The sequence below is a fragment of the Pecten maximus genome, chromosome 4, assembly GCF_902652985.1.
Source record: "Pecten maximus chromosome 4, xPecMax1.1, whole genome shotgun sequence".
Classification (NCBI taxonomy): Eukaryota; Metazoa; Mollusca; class Bivalvia; order Pectinida; family Pectinidae; genus Pecten; species Pecten maximus.
Window position 1 is genome coordinate 37,843,346 of NC_047018.1, and position 17,118 is coordinate 37,860,463.

At 35.9% G+C, this 17,118-nt stretch overlaps 2 protein-coding genes across 2 annotated transcripts; both read left to right on the forward strand.

The window, feature by feature from the left end:
* The first annotated feature begins 7,397 nt into the window (after nucleotides 1–7,397).
* Nucleotides 7,398–8,959, forward strand: LOC117326012. The gene has a single exon (XM_033882570.1). It carries the CDS (start codon nucleotides 7,498–7,500, stop codon nucleotides 8,362–8,364), a length of 867 nt encoding a protein of 288 aa, XP_033738461.1. The 5' UTR covers nucleotides 7,398–7,497; the 3' UTR covers nucleotides 8,365–8,959.
* On the forward strand, nucleotides 8,016–8,959 carry LOC117326013 (heat shock protein Hsp-16.2-like). Its single transcript, XM_033882571.1, has one exon. It carries the CDS (start codon nucleotides 8,386–8,388, stop codon nucleotides 8,677–8,679), a length of 294 nt encoding a protein of 97 aa, XP_033738462.1. The 5' UTR covers nucleotides 8,016–8,385; the 3' UTR covers nucleotides 8,680–8,959.
* Nucleotides 8,960–17,118: the final 8,159 nt, after the last annotated feature.

Here is a 17,118-nt window from a genome sequence, read left to right on the forward strand (position 1 = left end):
GCCATGAGCGACAATTTGATCGTTACTTTTTGATATATATCACGTGGTATGATAGTGGTCCCTGGTGGTATAATTTAAAAGTATCTACTAATACATATTGTTAATCATCTAAAATTATTTCATTCAATATCCACACTGGCATATGCATTAGAAGTTTGATTCAATAATCCAAAGTATCCAACATATTCTATTAATAGAAAATGGGATAGTAATATCTAATAATTTTAAAACTTTCCAATAGTTTTTGACTTCTAGACAGTCTGGTATGCTGTGATCAATGGTCCCTCTTCTGAATGGCACAATACACCTACAGTGTAATGAAGTTTAAATAACATACTGTTTACTGTTAACACAAGATATACACAGAACTCGGGCCAGGCTAGTTTTGTATTATTAGTCCTATGCATGTTCACAGGTTTTCCTCACGTTTTACGACTACACAACGACACTCATACCCTGCACTTCTCTGACTGTGTTATTGATTAGAAAAAAAATATATAAAAACATGTCATGCCTACATTTTTTAAATCTTTATATGGGTTATCGTTCCAGCATTTAACCCCAATAACAACATGCCTCACCATATTTATACCGTTGTCATATGTGTCGGGCATACCTATGCTGGAGATGTTGTTTTTTTGGCGGGTTTCCCTTACGACATTATAAAACAATGCCGATACTAATCCGTAATTCAGAAATGGTCTCATTGGTCTCGAGTTGTGCCCGTTTGATTTTGAGACTAATACACGAAACAAAATGAACAACAGACGGTCATCTTTGATTTTGACATTTGAAGTCTGTTATCACTATTTCTTGAGTAATGGAATGATTGTTATCATACTTCACTGGCAGGTTCCCTTTGGCAATTTTTCGTTTTCATTTGGAGTCTTACCCAGAAAAAAATGGCCTATAGGCGACCATTGTTGATTTTGCCAGTTGAAATTTCTTTTCGTTAATTCTTAAGAACTTAAGATGATTTTTCTCCAAACTTCATTGGCAGATCTCACTTTGTCCCTTGCTATGCCCATTTGATTTTAAGCCTAATACCAGAACCCAATTGATTTTAAGTCTTAAACCTAGAAAACAAAATTGTCAAAAGGTGGCCATCTTTGATTTTGACATTTGTGAATTCGCTATCGTTATTTCTTGTGAAGTAAAGGAAGGATTTTTCTCATACTGCATGTTTAGGTTCCACTTGGAACCTAGTGGTAGCAATTTGATTTTAAGTCTGATACAGAAAACAAAATGACAGACAGTGGAATATTTGTATTGCTATTTCTTATTTACAGAACGTTTTTTCTTCGACCTCTCTAAGATTCCACATGTAAGTTCTCTTGTTATCAAATCGTTAAAGCAGTGAAACGATCAGTCTCATATAGAATAAATAGAGGTTACACAACGAGTGATTGTTGGATATGAAATTTATTTCACACGAGTAAGTTATTTTTTAAAAAATTTTGGGGATGACACGAGCTTTGGCGAGTGTCTTTTGCAACTTTAAAAAAATAACTTACGAGTGTGGAATAAATTCCATATCCAACAATCACGAGTCGTGTGGCCTGTTTCTACCACAATAATATTCTTCTTCTTCTTCTTATGTTGACTCCCTTCCGTCAATAATGACGATTTCGTGGAGTTGGGTGCACAGGGGCGCTGATTAAAAAGATAAAGATAAAGATTTTTTTTTAGTTTTTTTTTTAGTATGGTTAAAAGAATTAAAAAGAACTTGTTGACCTAGTGTTTGTTTACGAGGGGTTCAAGGACTGAGTTTGTTATGTGTGCCTTGAAGCTCTCTAATGTGGTACACTGTACTGCTGCTACCGGGAGGAGGTTCCATTGTGTAATTGTGTGAGGAAAGAAGGAACATTTATATGTGTCCTTGGTAGCAGATATGTGTTTGTAAGTGTAGGGGTGTGCTTGTCTTGACTTGAATCAAATGAAAACGTTGCCAAGTATAAGTTTCGCGTATGCAAATAAAGTGTACCGGTGACGTCCGGGACCCGTCGATATGACGTCATTCGATTATTAACGTCAATAACAATTGCAGCTTGGATCACAGTTCGAACTCTTGTCCAATTAAAAGACAGGAAGGTCATATACCACTAGTGGTATTTAACATATATTTCTACCAAAATACACTGTGTTATTCCACTTTCAAACCATTGTATAAATGTGGAGACTGCTAAAGCTCGTGTCTTTTGTAACTTTTAAAAAATAATTTACTCCTGTGAAATAAATTTCATATCCAACAACCACTCGTTGTGTAACCTCTACATATATTTATCCAACAGTCGGCACATTTATACAATGGCTTGAGAGTGGAATAACGCAGCTTATTGTGGTAGAAATAAAGATTATTCAACGTTTTGCGCCAAGATTCCTCTCTAATTTCATGATTTTGCTGGTTTTCTTTTTAAACAGAGTCCGTATGCACTAACAATCGTTCAAAGTGTTAAATGTGTTTGTGTCGTAATTGAGCTCCGGGGATATTTCTTAAGAATGATAACGTGATCTTATCCTCGAGAGGTTTGACTACGATTACTAGTGTTTGGTCCACTCGACAGATGTTAATTAATAATCAAGTAGCTAATTACATATATGCGTCTCAATGTAGAACGTTCATGTCCATCAATGTGAGCAATCAGGAGTAAAACTCCAGGAACAAGTCGATGATATCAGAACGTTTCGCAGGATAAGACTTCGGCATTGTTACATATCAATTATATATGAAGCTAATAATGCATTCACGATCAAGCACGACAGAGTGTTGTATGGGGGTATCCCTGAACACAAACAGCCAATCCAACATGTTGCGATTAACCAGGAAGCACAAATGTGCACGTCGATGTAGATTATGCTACACAAAGTTAAGAAATTATCAAACGAATAACATAAGGCTGATTTTTTTTTTCATTCAATAAAATATCTGGAATGTATTAAGAGAAGTGTTCTCAGACTTGGTTGGGCTAAGGCCAGATTGTATATAAAACCCAGTGAAACAGCATTTATCTGTCAAGAGTTCATAACTCCAAAATCAAAGGCCTACGTTCTCGATTAGTTCATTTCGTATTTCAGTAAACAAGCTTATCATGGAAACAAATAGGAGATTCTGTATATATTCATTGATTATTTTATTGACCTTGTTATAGTAATATAAAAAACATATTTACAAATACACAGTAGAATGTAAGTTATATAAGAGTAACTACAAAATAGTATATAACAGCAGTAATTATAATTGATGGAGTAACAATATGTTAAATCAAACGATTTGAACACTATTATTCATGTAAAAAAGTGTATTACAACAAATGAGGTAAATTTTTACTGACAAATAAATAAATACACATTGTGACAGTACATCATTAACAGGGTTCTCTTTTGATTTGGTAATGTCATATATCCAACTCCTTATATGGAGCTGTCACAGAAAGCTCTCCGTCAGATTTCTTTGAGCACGAAAGTTTGCGTACATCAACATCGTCCGGTAATGTGTACTGTGTGGCGTAATATTCCGTTCGGAACACCCCATCCTTGCTCTCCTTCCTCTCGGATTTCACAAGTAAATTGTTACCTTTGAGTAACACTCTGACGTCATCTCCGGTGAACTGGTCTTTGTTGAAGGAGAGTGTGAATCTTTTGGTTGTGTCGTCGCTCACTCTCTTGTCATCCTCGCCACGTGTCGTCATAGCCTCCTCGTCATTTGTATTCAAGTCTTCGTCACCTGTCTCCTGTTTATTGTGAGAACAGGGACCTGCGCCGGATTTGTGGTTGTATAGATACTGATCATGTTCTATTGTGACGTCAGTTTCCTGATTGGGGTCTAGGTCACCATTGATGCTTTGCATTTTGGGTTCAACAATTTCAAAGTCCTCTTTCTCATGAAAACTATCAACACTCTCCGGGTATTCGATGACAGACTCCGGGTCTGCTCCTCCAGTGACGTCATCTCTGTGACTTGCTGATTGAATTTGTTCACCCTCAATGTACGGTTCCGAGACACCATCCTCTCTCTCCTCCGTTGCGTTCACCTTTCCGTCCTGTATTGGCTCGGAATTCTGTTTGTGCTCGGCTTTATCTAATTGCACCTCGAGCTCCATAATCGTCTGATTTTCGTCCTTGGTAAGGAATTTTGCTTCAATAGTCAACATACCATCGGGTGTAAAGCGACTTTTCATTGAGCTGACGTCAACATCTTTAGGTATGGTAATGGTCCTGTGACTCTCGTAGATATCCGAACAGTCTCCCTGTCCCTCAATACGGCGGGCCTTGATCAGGACTCGCCCCTCCCGAGTTGTTATCGTGACGTCATCTGGTCCGTACCCTTTCGGATTCAATCTGTGTGTCCATTGTTTGATCTTGGGACGGTCGTGTTGCCTACATGGCGTGTTTTCGTTGTTACCCGTGATAGTCCCAAGGAAGGGAAGGAGGATGCTCTCGGTTAGGTCCTGTAACAGTTGACTGTCCCTGGTTGGCCGAGACATGTGACCGGGGCTGAACGCTTGCCTACATGTTGATGGCCGTCGGTCCCAGTAACACTCCGGATAGTGACGAGGAGCAGCTCGTAGTGTGAACATGTTGTCAGTAGTTGTATACTAGAAATATAGTATTAGATAAGTCCTCTGTACTTGTAAAGGCTTCAAACCCTGTATGGTTATCAGCGGGCAGTGTAACGTCTTATATACTACATAGCCGTCATTGGAGAAGACGCGAGAAACTTCGGGGAACATCCAGTATATATAGAACGCAATATGTTACTATATATAGATAAAAACCTAACACTACGTAGTATTTTTAGTTATATATGTGTCTAGATAATTCGAGAACTGTCTTTTACTTCATCATTGTGAATGTGTTTGGTTGTTATACAATGGTTAAAGTTAGAAATTTGATTGTATTACATACACTCGTTTACCTGTACACATACACAGTACCTTTTTCAGGTAAGGGGGATTCCCCTTACGTGTGATATACGGTATATAGACTATATGGCAAGCCAAGTTGTCATTTATTCACGGAGGAACGTTGATCTAGGAATTTTCCAAATATAAGATATCTCATATACTTTATAAGATATCTTATATAATAAACGAGATATATAAGATATCTTATAGAGTATATGAGATATCTTATAAAGCATAAAAGATATTAAGATATACTACAACAGATAGATACCGTCCTGTTGGACCTTGAATGCAATTGTGGATGATTTACGTTTCAATAAGAATATTAGAAATGTTTACATCTGACAATGTACATTGTCACTCTCATTGATAAAAGCAGACAATAACCCATTGGAAGAAATACTGACGAAGTTGAATTTGTGATTTTGAATATATTGCCCTACTATCACATAATATACCTACTGACATAACTAGATGTGAAATACTGGGTTAACAACTTACAACTTAATATTCAATATACATGTATTCCAAATACGTTATTGAGATTTTAGATTTTTTTCTATTTTGAGCGAATTGAATCAGTCTTCCATTCTGCATCTGATAAAGTACATTGTTACTGTCATTGATAAAAGCAGACAGTAACCGATAAGAAATACTTACGAAGTTTTACGAAGAAAATTTAAAACATCCTGATATCAATAGGAGATGTGGTTGTCATGGCCTCTTGTTTCCCAGAACACCGATAATAATCGAAACACCAATTTTAGTAGGCAAGTCGAAACATAGCAATAGGTGTTTAAACCACTTGGCATTCGTGGGTAAAATGGCGAAAAGGTAATCCATTATCGCTTTCTTTTCAGTATTCCAGAATGAACGTTTTGGTAGAGAACTTTCAAACAGTTTGGTTTAAACAGTATTTTATTGTTCAAATATTATTTGTTATACATACAACTTGTACGTATGTAGATCGGCATGACTCTGGCCCGTACGCATATAAATAAAGTAATCTCAGCAGAGAATTTGCAATACTGTCGAAATTAACATGCAATGGTAATAAATAGTAATTACATTAATACATAGGTTAAGAAATTATCTCATTAATACTAATCTATTTGAGTAGTGGGGGAGCGGAAGGGGAGGGGGATGGGAAGAGGGGTAGGTGATGGTGGTAGAAGAATAGGAATGTTAGTGCAACATTTTCCCACGAGTCCTCATAAAGAAGTGACAACGAGGGACATGGGAAGTTTGTATGTGTATTTTTTTCTTAACAGATGTAATGCTCTTCTGCCACAAATTTAACTTTAATTGATGCATAGTTTTTAAATTAATTCTTTCTACATAACGTTTTTTTTAAGCAGACAGGAAATAAAATTTGAGATTCACTGAAGAGTGTATTATTTGATACATAAAGTACATCAGATGATATAACCTATCATATTATATTTAAAGATTGTAGCTGGACTATTATAATTTTGTGGATGAATCCATGGCTTCTGTTTAATTATTATCTTTTTTTTTGTTGTTTTTTGTTTTTAGTGTTTTTGCTTTATTCCCGGTCTAAATATTTTTACGAAAAAAGGAAAACTTTAAACATATCAAATAATTATCCCTTCAATACAAAATCTTCCTTTAAAAAAATGTAACCAGAGAAGAATCGACTCAGATTTCCTACGTTAAAATCAGCATGTATGATTGTCATTTATGCTTAATGGCTAAACGTTGCATAATTTCTGAAAATATTTGAAACCCTGTGGCCTTACAATATACAAGCTTGATTGATCAGTGAACAGAATGAATAATGATATTTTCTTTCAGACATTACATAGATGCAAATTTTGTCACATAGTTCAATTCATATCTTTATTTATCAGGATAAAAATAATTCTAAGGTGAATTAGGGGAACAATATTTTGAAAATAAGATAAGCTCTGTAAAGAATAACACAACACTTACTGCCTTAGATCCTGCTCATATCTATTATAAATTTTCATTAACTGTGTCATTTATTTATCATCTTTCCATTTACACACCTTTTCCCAATGTATAAACTGTAATCCTTCAAACATTTCCGTATTATTACCTGTGTAAGTAACACAGCTGTAACATATACATATATTGAGCTATTTGCGAACAGACATTTAACTTAACCACACATGTGTGTAGTGTATGTGAGCACATCTTGTATACACATTGTAAGGGGAATCCCCTTTACCTGATAAAGAAATGTACATATATACACGGTGTAAATACTAGTAATACACAATAATTACAGTATACGTACAGGTATTTTAACAGTTTCTAAATTTAATCAATGTATACAACCTGAAAATAATCTGGAACATTCATAATGATGAAATAAAAGACAGTTCTCGAATCAATACTGCGTAGTGTTTGGCGTGTATCTATTTATAGCAACGATATTGCGTTCTATATATACTGGATGTTCCCCGAAGTTTCTCGCGTCCTCTCCAATGACGGCTATGTAGTATATAAGACGTTACACTGCCCGCTGATAACCATACAGGGTTTGAAGCCTTTACAAGTACAGAGGACTTATCTAATACTATATTTCTAGCATACAACTACTGACAACATGTTCACACTACGAGCTGCCCCTCGTCACTATCCGGAGTGTTACTGGGACCGACGGCCATCAACATGTAGACAAGCGTTCAGCCCCGGTCACATGTCTCGGCCAACCACGGACAGCCGACTGTTACAGGACCTAACCGAGAGCATCCTCCTTCCCTTCCTTGGGGCTATCACGAGTCACAACGAGGACACGCCATGTAGGCAACACGAACGGTCCAAGATCAAACAATGGACACACAGATTGAATCTGAAAGGGTACGGACCAGATGACGTCACGATAACCACTCGGGAGGGGCGAGTCCTGATCAAGGCCCGCCGTATTGAGGGACAGGGAGACTGTTCAGATATCTACGAGAGTCACAGGACCATTACCATACCTAAATATGTTGACGTCAGCTCCATGAAAAGTCGCTTCACACCCGATGGTATGTTGACTATTGAAGCAAAACTCATAACCAAGGACAACAATCAGACGTTTCGGGAGCTCGAGGTGCAATTAGATAAAGCCGAGCACAAACAGAAATCCGAGCCAATACAGGACGGAAAGGTGAACACAACTGAGGAGAGAGAGAATGATGTCTCGGAACCGTACATTGAGGGTGAACAAATTCAATCAGCAAATCACAGAGATGACGTCATTGGAGGAGCAGACCCGGAGTGTATCATTGAATACCCCGAGAGTATTGATAGTATTCACGAGAAAGTGAACTTTGAAATTGTTGAACCCAAAATGCCAAGCATTAGTGGTGACATAGACCCCAATCAGGAAACTGACGTCACAATAGAACATGATCAGTATCTATACAACCACAAACCCAGCGCAGGTCCCTGTTCTCACAATAAACAGGAGATGTGTGACGAAGACTAGAATACAAATGTCGAAGAGGCTATGACGACACGTGCCGAGGATGACAAGAGAGTGAACTACGAGACAACCAAGAATTTTACACTCAGCTTCAACAAAGACCAGTTCACTGGAGATGACGCCAAAGTGTTACTTAAAGGTAACAATTTACTTGTGACATCCGAGAAGAAGGAGCGTAAGGATGGAGTGTTCCGAACGGAATATAACGCCACACAGTACACATTACCGGACGATGTTGATGTACGCAAACTTTCGTGCTCAAAGAGTTCTGACGGAGAGCTTTCGGTAACAGCTCCATATAAGGAGTTGGATATATGACATTACCAAATCAAAAGAGAACCGTGTTAATGATGTTCAATCATTATATATATTATTTATTTGTCCGTAAACATGTACGATGTTTGTTGTTCTACACTTAAGTTTACAAGAATAACAGTGTTCAAATGATTTGAATTATACATTGTAACATCATTTATCATAATATTTTTTTTACTACTATTAGATAATTGACACTCAACAGTTTTATTTGTGTTAAACATTTTTATCATATTGCGTTAGCAAAGTCAATAAAATAATGATATATACAAAGAATATCCTATTCTTTTTGTTTTATTATACATTTCGTGTACTTCATCATCGGAATTACAAATAAGGGGAAAGCTATTAAAGTTACCCTTGGATTTCGAAGTTACGTATACTACAACAGATAGAAATCGTCGTGTTGGACCTTGACTACTATTTTGGATGATTTGCCTTGTTTACCCTCAATTCACCTACGATAAAAACAACTAAATACTGAATATACATGTAATCCAAATACGTTATTGAGATTTTCGAATTTTTGAGCGAATTTAATAAGTCTTTCCATTTTGCGGTTATTGATTATCTGTTTCAATAAAAGATTAGAAATATTTACATATGACAATGTACATTGTCACTGTCATTGATAAAAGCAGATAATAACCCATTGGAAGAAATACTTACAAAGTTAAATTTGTGATTTAGAATATATTGCTCTTCTATAACTTAATGTACCTACTTACATAACTAAATGTGAAATATGAGGTTGAGTCTAGAAATACATTTTGTGCGTATTGACCTGATACTGTGAAGGGTGTACAACTATTGATGCAGCTGGAGTCATGGATGTCAAGTGATGTTACACATTCTCGATACTCGAGGGGTTACGTTCAATTTTGTTTTCTCGCGGAAATAAGTCGCGACAAAACACAGGTATTTGTTGTATGACCAATTGTGAAACTGTTGCATTGTATTTTCTTTGAATATCACATAGGACCATCATTCCAAGTTCAAAGCCTGTCAATGTAACGGTATGGCGAAGTCGAAAATCGTTTGATAACATCCCATGATTCCATGGATGTATAGCTCGAAAATGAACGTAACCCCTAGTCTTTCGAGACTGCATGCTACAGGAATGCCCATTTAGCATTGAACAACTTTCAGTTGACATATAAGCCAACAGGTCACCGATAATAATCGAAACACCAACTTTAGTATCTGAGACAAAACATAACAAAAGACGTAGTTCAGTAGACGGGTTAAACCACTAACTTAATGTAGTTATCATTCGTTGGCAAAATGGCGTAAAGCTCATCAATTGTCGGTCTCTTTACAGTATTCCAGGTTCAACGTTTTTGGTAGAGAACTTTTCAATTAGTTTCATGTTTTCAATATACCTGTATATAGAAACAGCATATAGAGTACTGAGAAAGTAACGAAATCATAATTAAAACTGAACATCAATTAAACATCCGCCATACAATTATAGGTCAAATATGGGATAAGTCACAATCTCAACTGAGAGTTAGTGTAGTGACAACGGACATACTGGGTATTTCAACAAGCATCAAATACGTCTGAATTAATTTCTCAAGGAAATCAAAAAAAAAAAAATCAAAAGAGATGATAATGTCGACCATTAGACTTTCCCATAGTCCTCAACAACCTGCATATCTGTGAAGCCCGTATTGTTAAATTATCCGCCATGGGTCGACATTTATCACAGAAATCGTGATAATGGGAACATGCCCTTGAATTATGCTGACATAATAACACCGTAAAAAAGAAAATTAACATTTTGGAAATGGAAAACATCACGCTTATCATACAGCTTAGATAAAAGATACCCCTGTAGGTTACGTTGTTGTGTAAAGATGGCGGTAAACGACCGATATTTAAGAGCCTCTAGTGACATTGATTTTGAATTCTATAGGATACATCCAAACGATATGGCCAATAAAGTGTTTGTAATTCGAAGATAACTCATCCATATACCTTTAGGTGAAATCGACGAATTTTGCAAGGATAGGGACAGGACATTTTGTTCAATCGTCACGTATTTTGACCTTCCCTTGTGTGTATAACACATTTTCAGACATTGTGGGGGTGTAGATTAAAACTCGGTTAAACCCTGGTATTCATTATAAGGGAAAGGGTGGTAAGCACTCTAGGACGAAAAATCAACGCCATCTACCTTTCGCGAAGAAAAAACAACATATTTCTGTGGAGTGTAGAAAAATATGCTTATGATGGTGGAAAAACAATCAATAGCATCCTGTATACACACAGAATGTATTATAATTCCGTCGAATGCACCTCCATATCCTCCAAAACCACTTGTCGTTTCCGTGATTTGGAAAGGAATTCGACCGATGGTGGCACGAATAATATTCATCAGGTTTAGATGTATTGCCATTGGCTTGCTATTTCGAGGCCCTTCGTACCAGATACTGCTTGTCATTACTTTTTCCAATGTGCATGGATACCAGATATATTCAAGTGCATAAGTGCATCCAACGATATTAGAAAAACCAGTTTAAACGAATAATATGCGATAGTAACAGTAATTTAGAAAGTATTCGAGTCAATATATCAATAAAATTAGTCTTGCTAAATTCCGGGACAAATTATATGCATCGACTTGGTACAGCAGTCTGTACTACAGGACTCGGAGACATAACTTACAATCATACATGCTCAATTTAACCTAGGCAATTTTTCTTCTTTCGATGCATTATTCTTTCAAAGGGAAGCTTTTGTATTGAAGGGATAATTAGTTGATAATTTGAAAGTTTTTCTCTTTTTTTCCTTTAAACTATTTACACAGGGAAGAAAGCAAAAAATGAGCAAGAAGCCATGGCACCATCCACAAAATTATAATAGTCCAGCTACAAAATGTTATCATATTCGTACTTATATAACACAATCATACAATATAATTATATGACTTTACATATAATCTGCCCAAATGATAGGTTATATCAACTGATGCACATTATGCCTCAAATAATACATTCTTCAGTTAATCTCAAATTTGATATCCTGTCTGCTTAAAAAAACCCCATTATGTAGAAAGAATTATATTAAAAACTATGCATTAATTAATGTTAAAATGGTGGCAGAAAGATCATTACATCTGTTTAGATAAAATACACATCAATGTGTTCACAGACACCATTTATTGCTTTATTTTAAGTGGCACATTACAAATATTTCCATTGTAAAAATACATCTATAAATTAAAGGATGTTTAGTTTCAAGGTTTAACTTGTAGAAGTTAAACAGTATTTACGAAGAGAGAGACCCATTTTCATTTCATTTAGTTTAATATTTGTAGAGACTTTGTGTATAATAGACATTTCCTCTGGATTTCTTTACTTTTGCTGTTTTGATGTTGAATCTGTTTTTTATTATATTTTAAAACAAGTGGTCAGCTTTGATTTCGATGTCAGAGTACAATGTAATTATCTGCATGACTTTGAAAATTAATAACATCCTGATATCAATAGGAGATGTAGCTGTCATGGCCTCTTGTTTCCCCATAATTCAACAACAAATTCTTATCTATACAAAAGTGGTTTGACAAACAACCAATGTTCTGTGCATGATACAGGAATAGTCACCTTTTGTTTATGTTAATGGGGAAAAGTTGCATAATTACTGATTTTTTTTGTGTGTGAAACTCTGTGACTTTATAGTATACAAATATGAAAAATCAGTGACCAGAATGAATAATGATATTTTCTACGAAACATATAGATCCAGATGTTGTCAATTCGTTAAGTTCATGTCTTTATTTATCACGATCAAAATAATTGTAAAGATAATTAGCGGAACAATATTTTGAAATATTAGAAGCTCTGTAAAGAATAGCAGAGCACTTACTGCCTTAGATCCTGCTCATATCTATTATAATCTTTAATTATGCCATCTTTTCCCCAATGTATAGACTGTTATCCTTCAAATATTTCTTACCATTACCTGTGTAAGTAACACAGCTGTTCTATATACATATGCTAATATTAGTTATTGGTAAACAGTGTTTGTAGGTGGCTGGATGAACCAATTATAGTGTAACAGTACTCATGTATATTTCATAGAAACTCATCGATAAACAAAACATTTAACGTTACATATGTGAACATATACCCAATATGTCAAATGTTTTCGAGAGAGATTCTTCTGTTTCAATTTGTTGACACCTCTCTGTTCAAATGCCTTTAATTTATTGTATCATTTGAATAATTTTTGTTTGTTTTAAGTTGGGAAAGGTCATATATATCAATTTTCAAAGCGTATATGAGAAACAACACAGATTTCTGACAAAAATATCTAAATTTCAAAAAATTGTCAACCAATCGAAAAGTAAATCAACTAAATCCAATAATGAGAGACGTAATCTGAACATATAGCATACAAACATAGCGCTTTGAAAAATATAAATAAATGAAAACAAACATGCATGATTGAGCTATTTGCGAACGTTCATTTAACTTAAGCACACATGTGTTTACTGTATTAAAGGCACATCTTGTGTACACATTGTAAGGGGAATCCCCTTCACCTGACAAAGGTATGTACAAACAGTGTATACACTATGTATACACTAGAAATACATAATAATTACAGTATACGTACACCTATTTTAACAGAGTCTCTAAATCTAATCAATGTTTACAACTTGACAATAATCTGGAACATTCATAATGATGAAATAAAAGACAGTCCTCGAATCAATACTGCGAAGTGTTAGGCGTGTATCTATTTATAGTAACGATATCGCGTTCTATATACATACTAGGTGTTCCCCGAAGTTTCTCGCGTCTTCTCCAATGACGGCTATGTAGTATATAAGGCGTTACACTGCCCTCTGATAACCATACAGGGTTTGAAGCCTTTATAAGTACAGAGGACTTATCCAATACTATATTTCTAGTATACAACTACTGACAACATGTTCACACTACGAGCTGCTCCTTGTCACTATCCGGAGTGTTGCTGGGACCGACGACGACCATCAACATGTAGACAAACGTTCAGCCCCGGGGATATGTCTCGGCCAACCAGGGACAGCCAATTGTTTCAGGACCTAACCGAGAACATCCTCCTCCCCTTCTTTGTGGCTATCACGGGTAACAACGAGGACACGCCATGTAGGCAACACGAACGTCCCAAGATCAAACAATGGACACACAGATTGAATCTGAAAGGGTATGGACCAGATGACGTCACGATTACCACTCGAGAGGGGCGAGTCCTGATCAAGGCCCGCCGTATTGAGGGACAGGGAGACTGTTCAGATATCTACGAGAGTCACAGGACCATTACCATACCTAAAGATGTTGACGTTAGGTCAATGAAAAGTCGCTTCACAACAGATGGTATGTTGATTATTGAAGCAAAATTCCTTACCAAGGACGAAAATCAGACGTTTCGGGAGCTCGAGGTGCAATTAGATAAAGCCGAGCACAAACAGAAATCCGAGCCAACACTGGACGGAAAGGTGAACACAACTGAGGAGAGAGAGAATGATGTCTCGGAACCGTCCATTGAGGGTGAACAAATTCAATCAACAGGTCACAGAGGTGACGTCATTGGAGGAGCAGACCAGGAGTCTATCATTGAATACCCCAAAAGTTTCGATAGTTTTCACGAGAAAGAGGACTTTGAAATTGTTGAACCCAAAATGTCAAGCATTAGTGGTGACCTAGACACCAATCAGGTAACTGACGTTAAAATAGAACACGACCAGTATGTGTACAACCACAAACCCGGCGCTGGTCCCTGTTCTCACAATAAACAGGAGATGTGTGACGAAGACTAGAATACAAATGTCGAAGAGGCTATGACGACACGTGGCGAGGATGACAAGAGAGTGAGCGACGACACAACCAAAATATTCACACTGTCCTTCAACAAAGACCAGTTCACCGGAGATGACGTCAGAGTATTACTAAAAGGTGACACGTTACTTGTGAAATCAGAGAAGAAGGAGCGTAAAGATGGATTGTTCCGAACGGAGTATTACGCCACACAGTACACATTACCGGACGATGTTGATGTACGCAAACTTTCGTGCTCTAAGAGTTCTGACGGAGAGCTATCTGTAACAGCTCCATATAAGGAGTTGGATATATGACATTACCAAATCAAAAGAGAACCGTGTTAATGATGTTCTATCATTATATATATTATTTATTTGTCCGTAAACATGTACGATATTTGTTGTTCTACACTTAAGTTTACAAGAATAACAGTGTTCAAATGATTTGAATTATACATTGTAACATCATTTACCATAATAATTTTTTTACTACTATTAGATTATTGACACTCAACAGTTTCATTTGTGTTAAACATTTTTATCATATTGCGTTAGCGAAGTCAATAAAATAATGATATATACAAAGAATATCTTATTCTTATTGTTTTATTATTAATTTCGTGTACTACATCATCGTAATTACAAATGATAGGGAAAGCTATATAGGTTACCCTTGCATTTCGAAGTTACGTAAGCTGCAACAGATAGATGACGCAGTGTTGGACCTTGAATACAATTTTTGATGATTTGCCTTGTTTACCTTCAATTCACCTACGATGAAAACAACTAAATACTCAATATATACTGTATATGTATTCCAAATACGTTATTGAGATTTTGGCATTTTCGTTCTATTTTGAACGAATTTAATCAGTCTTCCATTTTGCGGTTGCTGATATCTCTGTTTCAATAAAAAAATATTACAAATGTTTACATCTGACAATGTACATTGTTACTATCATGGATAAAAGCAGACAATAAACGATAAGAAATACTTACAAAGTTACATGTAAATAAATTTGTGATTTTGAATATAATGCCTTATTTACATACATGTACCTTTGATGTGAAATATTGGGTTGAGTCTAGAAACCATTTATGAGTATTGACCTGATACTGTGAATGATATATATATTTATTTTATTTTTGGTGTAAACAATTCTTGATGTAGCAGAAGGTATGGTAGCAGTGTACAGTAAAAATGCCCAATTCTGAAAAAAATATGGCACATGTTTTAGATATGTGAACATTGCCAGTTAACCCTACATATTACCTCTAATAAAGTATATATATTTGTAATCTTTACAACATTTGCAATTTTAATACAGCTCTGAAGGATAAGTAAACTTGATTTTTCTGTGATTGTTAGAGCTGTGAATACCATGGTAACAGCTTAAAAAGTGCTAAAAAATTGCAAAATATTATGATATTTGACCCAAAATGACACAATTCTCTACACAATTTTTTTCTGAAACCTATTTAAAATTAAATATCTCGATCTTAAAGACAGAATTAATCTAGTTCAGACATATGTTGTAAATTAAGTTTTCCTGCTATCTTACCTTTTCTGTGGGCTTCCATTTTTCGCTGTAGGCAAAACTAAATTTCCTGTGTAAACACACCTTCGGAAAATCCGGAAATTTAAAATCCGGAATCAATTGATTAATTTTTGTTTTAACAAATGTGAAGCCTGTTGGTACTACTTCACACTGAATATACCAATTATAGTGTACATTTTTTTCCCCATTTTTTATGCATATCATAATACAGGAGTTATTTGCTTAACAAAAAAAAATGCCCATGGCCAGGCTGTCCTACTGTAGTGTGCTACCTATGGATGTCACCTGTCGTGTGATGGGGATTGCGATGCTATTACTCCAGTGGTTACGTTCAATTTTGTTTTCTGCACCACAGAAATATGTTATGGCAAAACTCATCTAGGTATTTGTTGACATAAAAAAAGACCAATCGTTAAACTGTTGCATTGTATTTTCTTTGAATATCATATATAGGATATTTTTGCACCCTATAGCTAAAAAATGAACGTATCCCCTAATCTATCGAGGCTGGCTGCTACAGGAGTGCCCATTTAGCATTGAACAATTTTCAGTTGACATCTTCTTCAACAGAACACCGATAATAATCGAAACACCAACTTTAGTAGGCGAGTCGAAACATAGCATTAGGTGTAGACCAGTAGGCGGGTTAAACTATTAACTTAATGTAGTTAACATTCGTGGGCAAAATGGTGGAAAGGTAATCCAATTTCGCTTTCTTTACAGTATTCCAGGTTGAACGTTTTTGGTAGAGAACTCTCATTCAGTTTCATGTTTTTAACATTTATTGCAACAACAAAGAGTACTGAGAAAGTAAGGAAAACAAAATCAAAACTCAAACGTAATTAAACATCCGCCATACAAGTCAAAGTTAAATCTGGGTGAAGTCCCAATCACAACTGAGAGTTAGGGTGGTGACAACGGACATACTGGGTATATAAACGAAATCTGGGTTAGGTCCCAATCACAACTGTGCGTTAGGGTAATGACAGCGGAACCGTTGTGTATAACAGTAAGCATCAAATACACGTACGTCCGAATTCATATCTCATAAGGAAGTAGAATGCTTCGTAATGA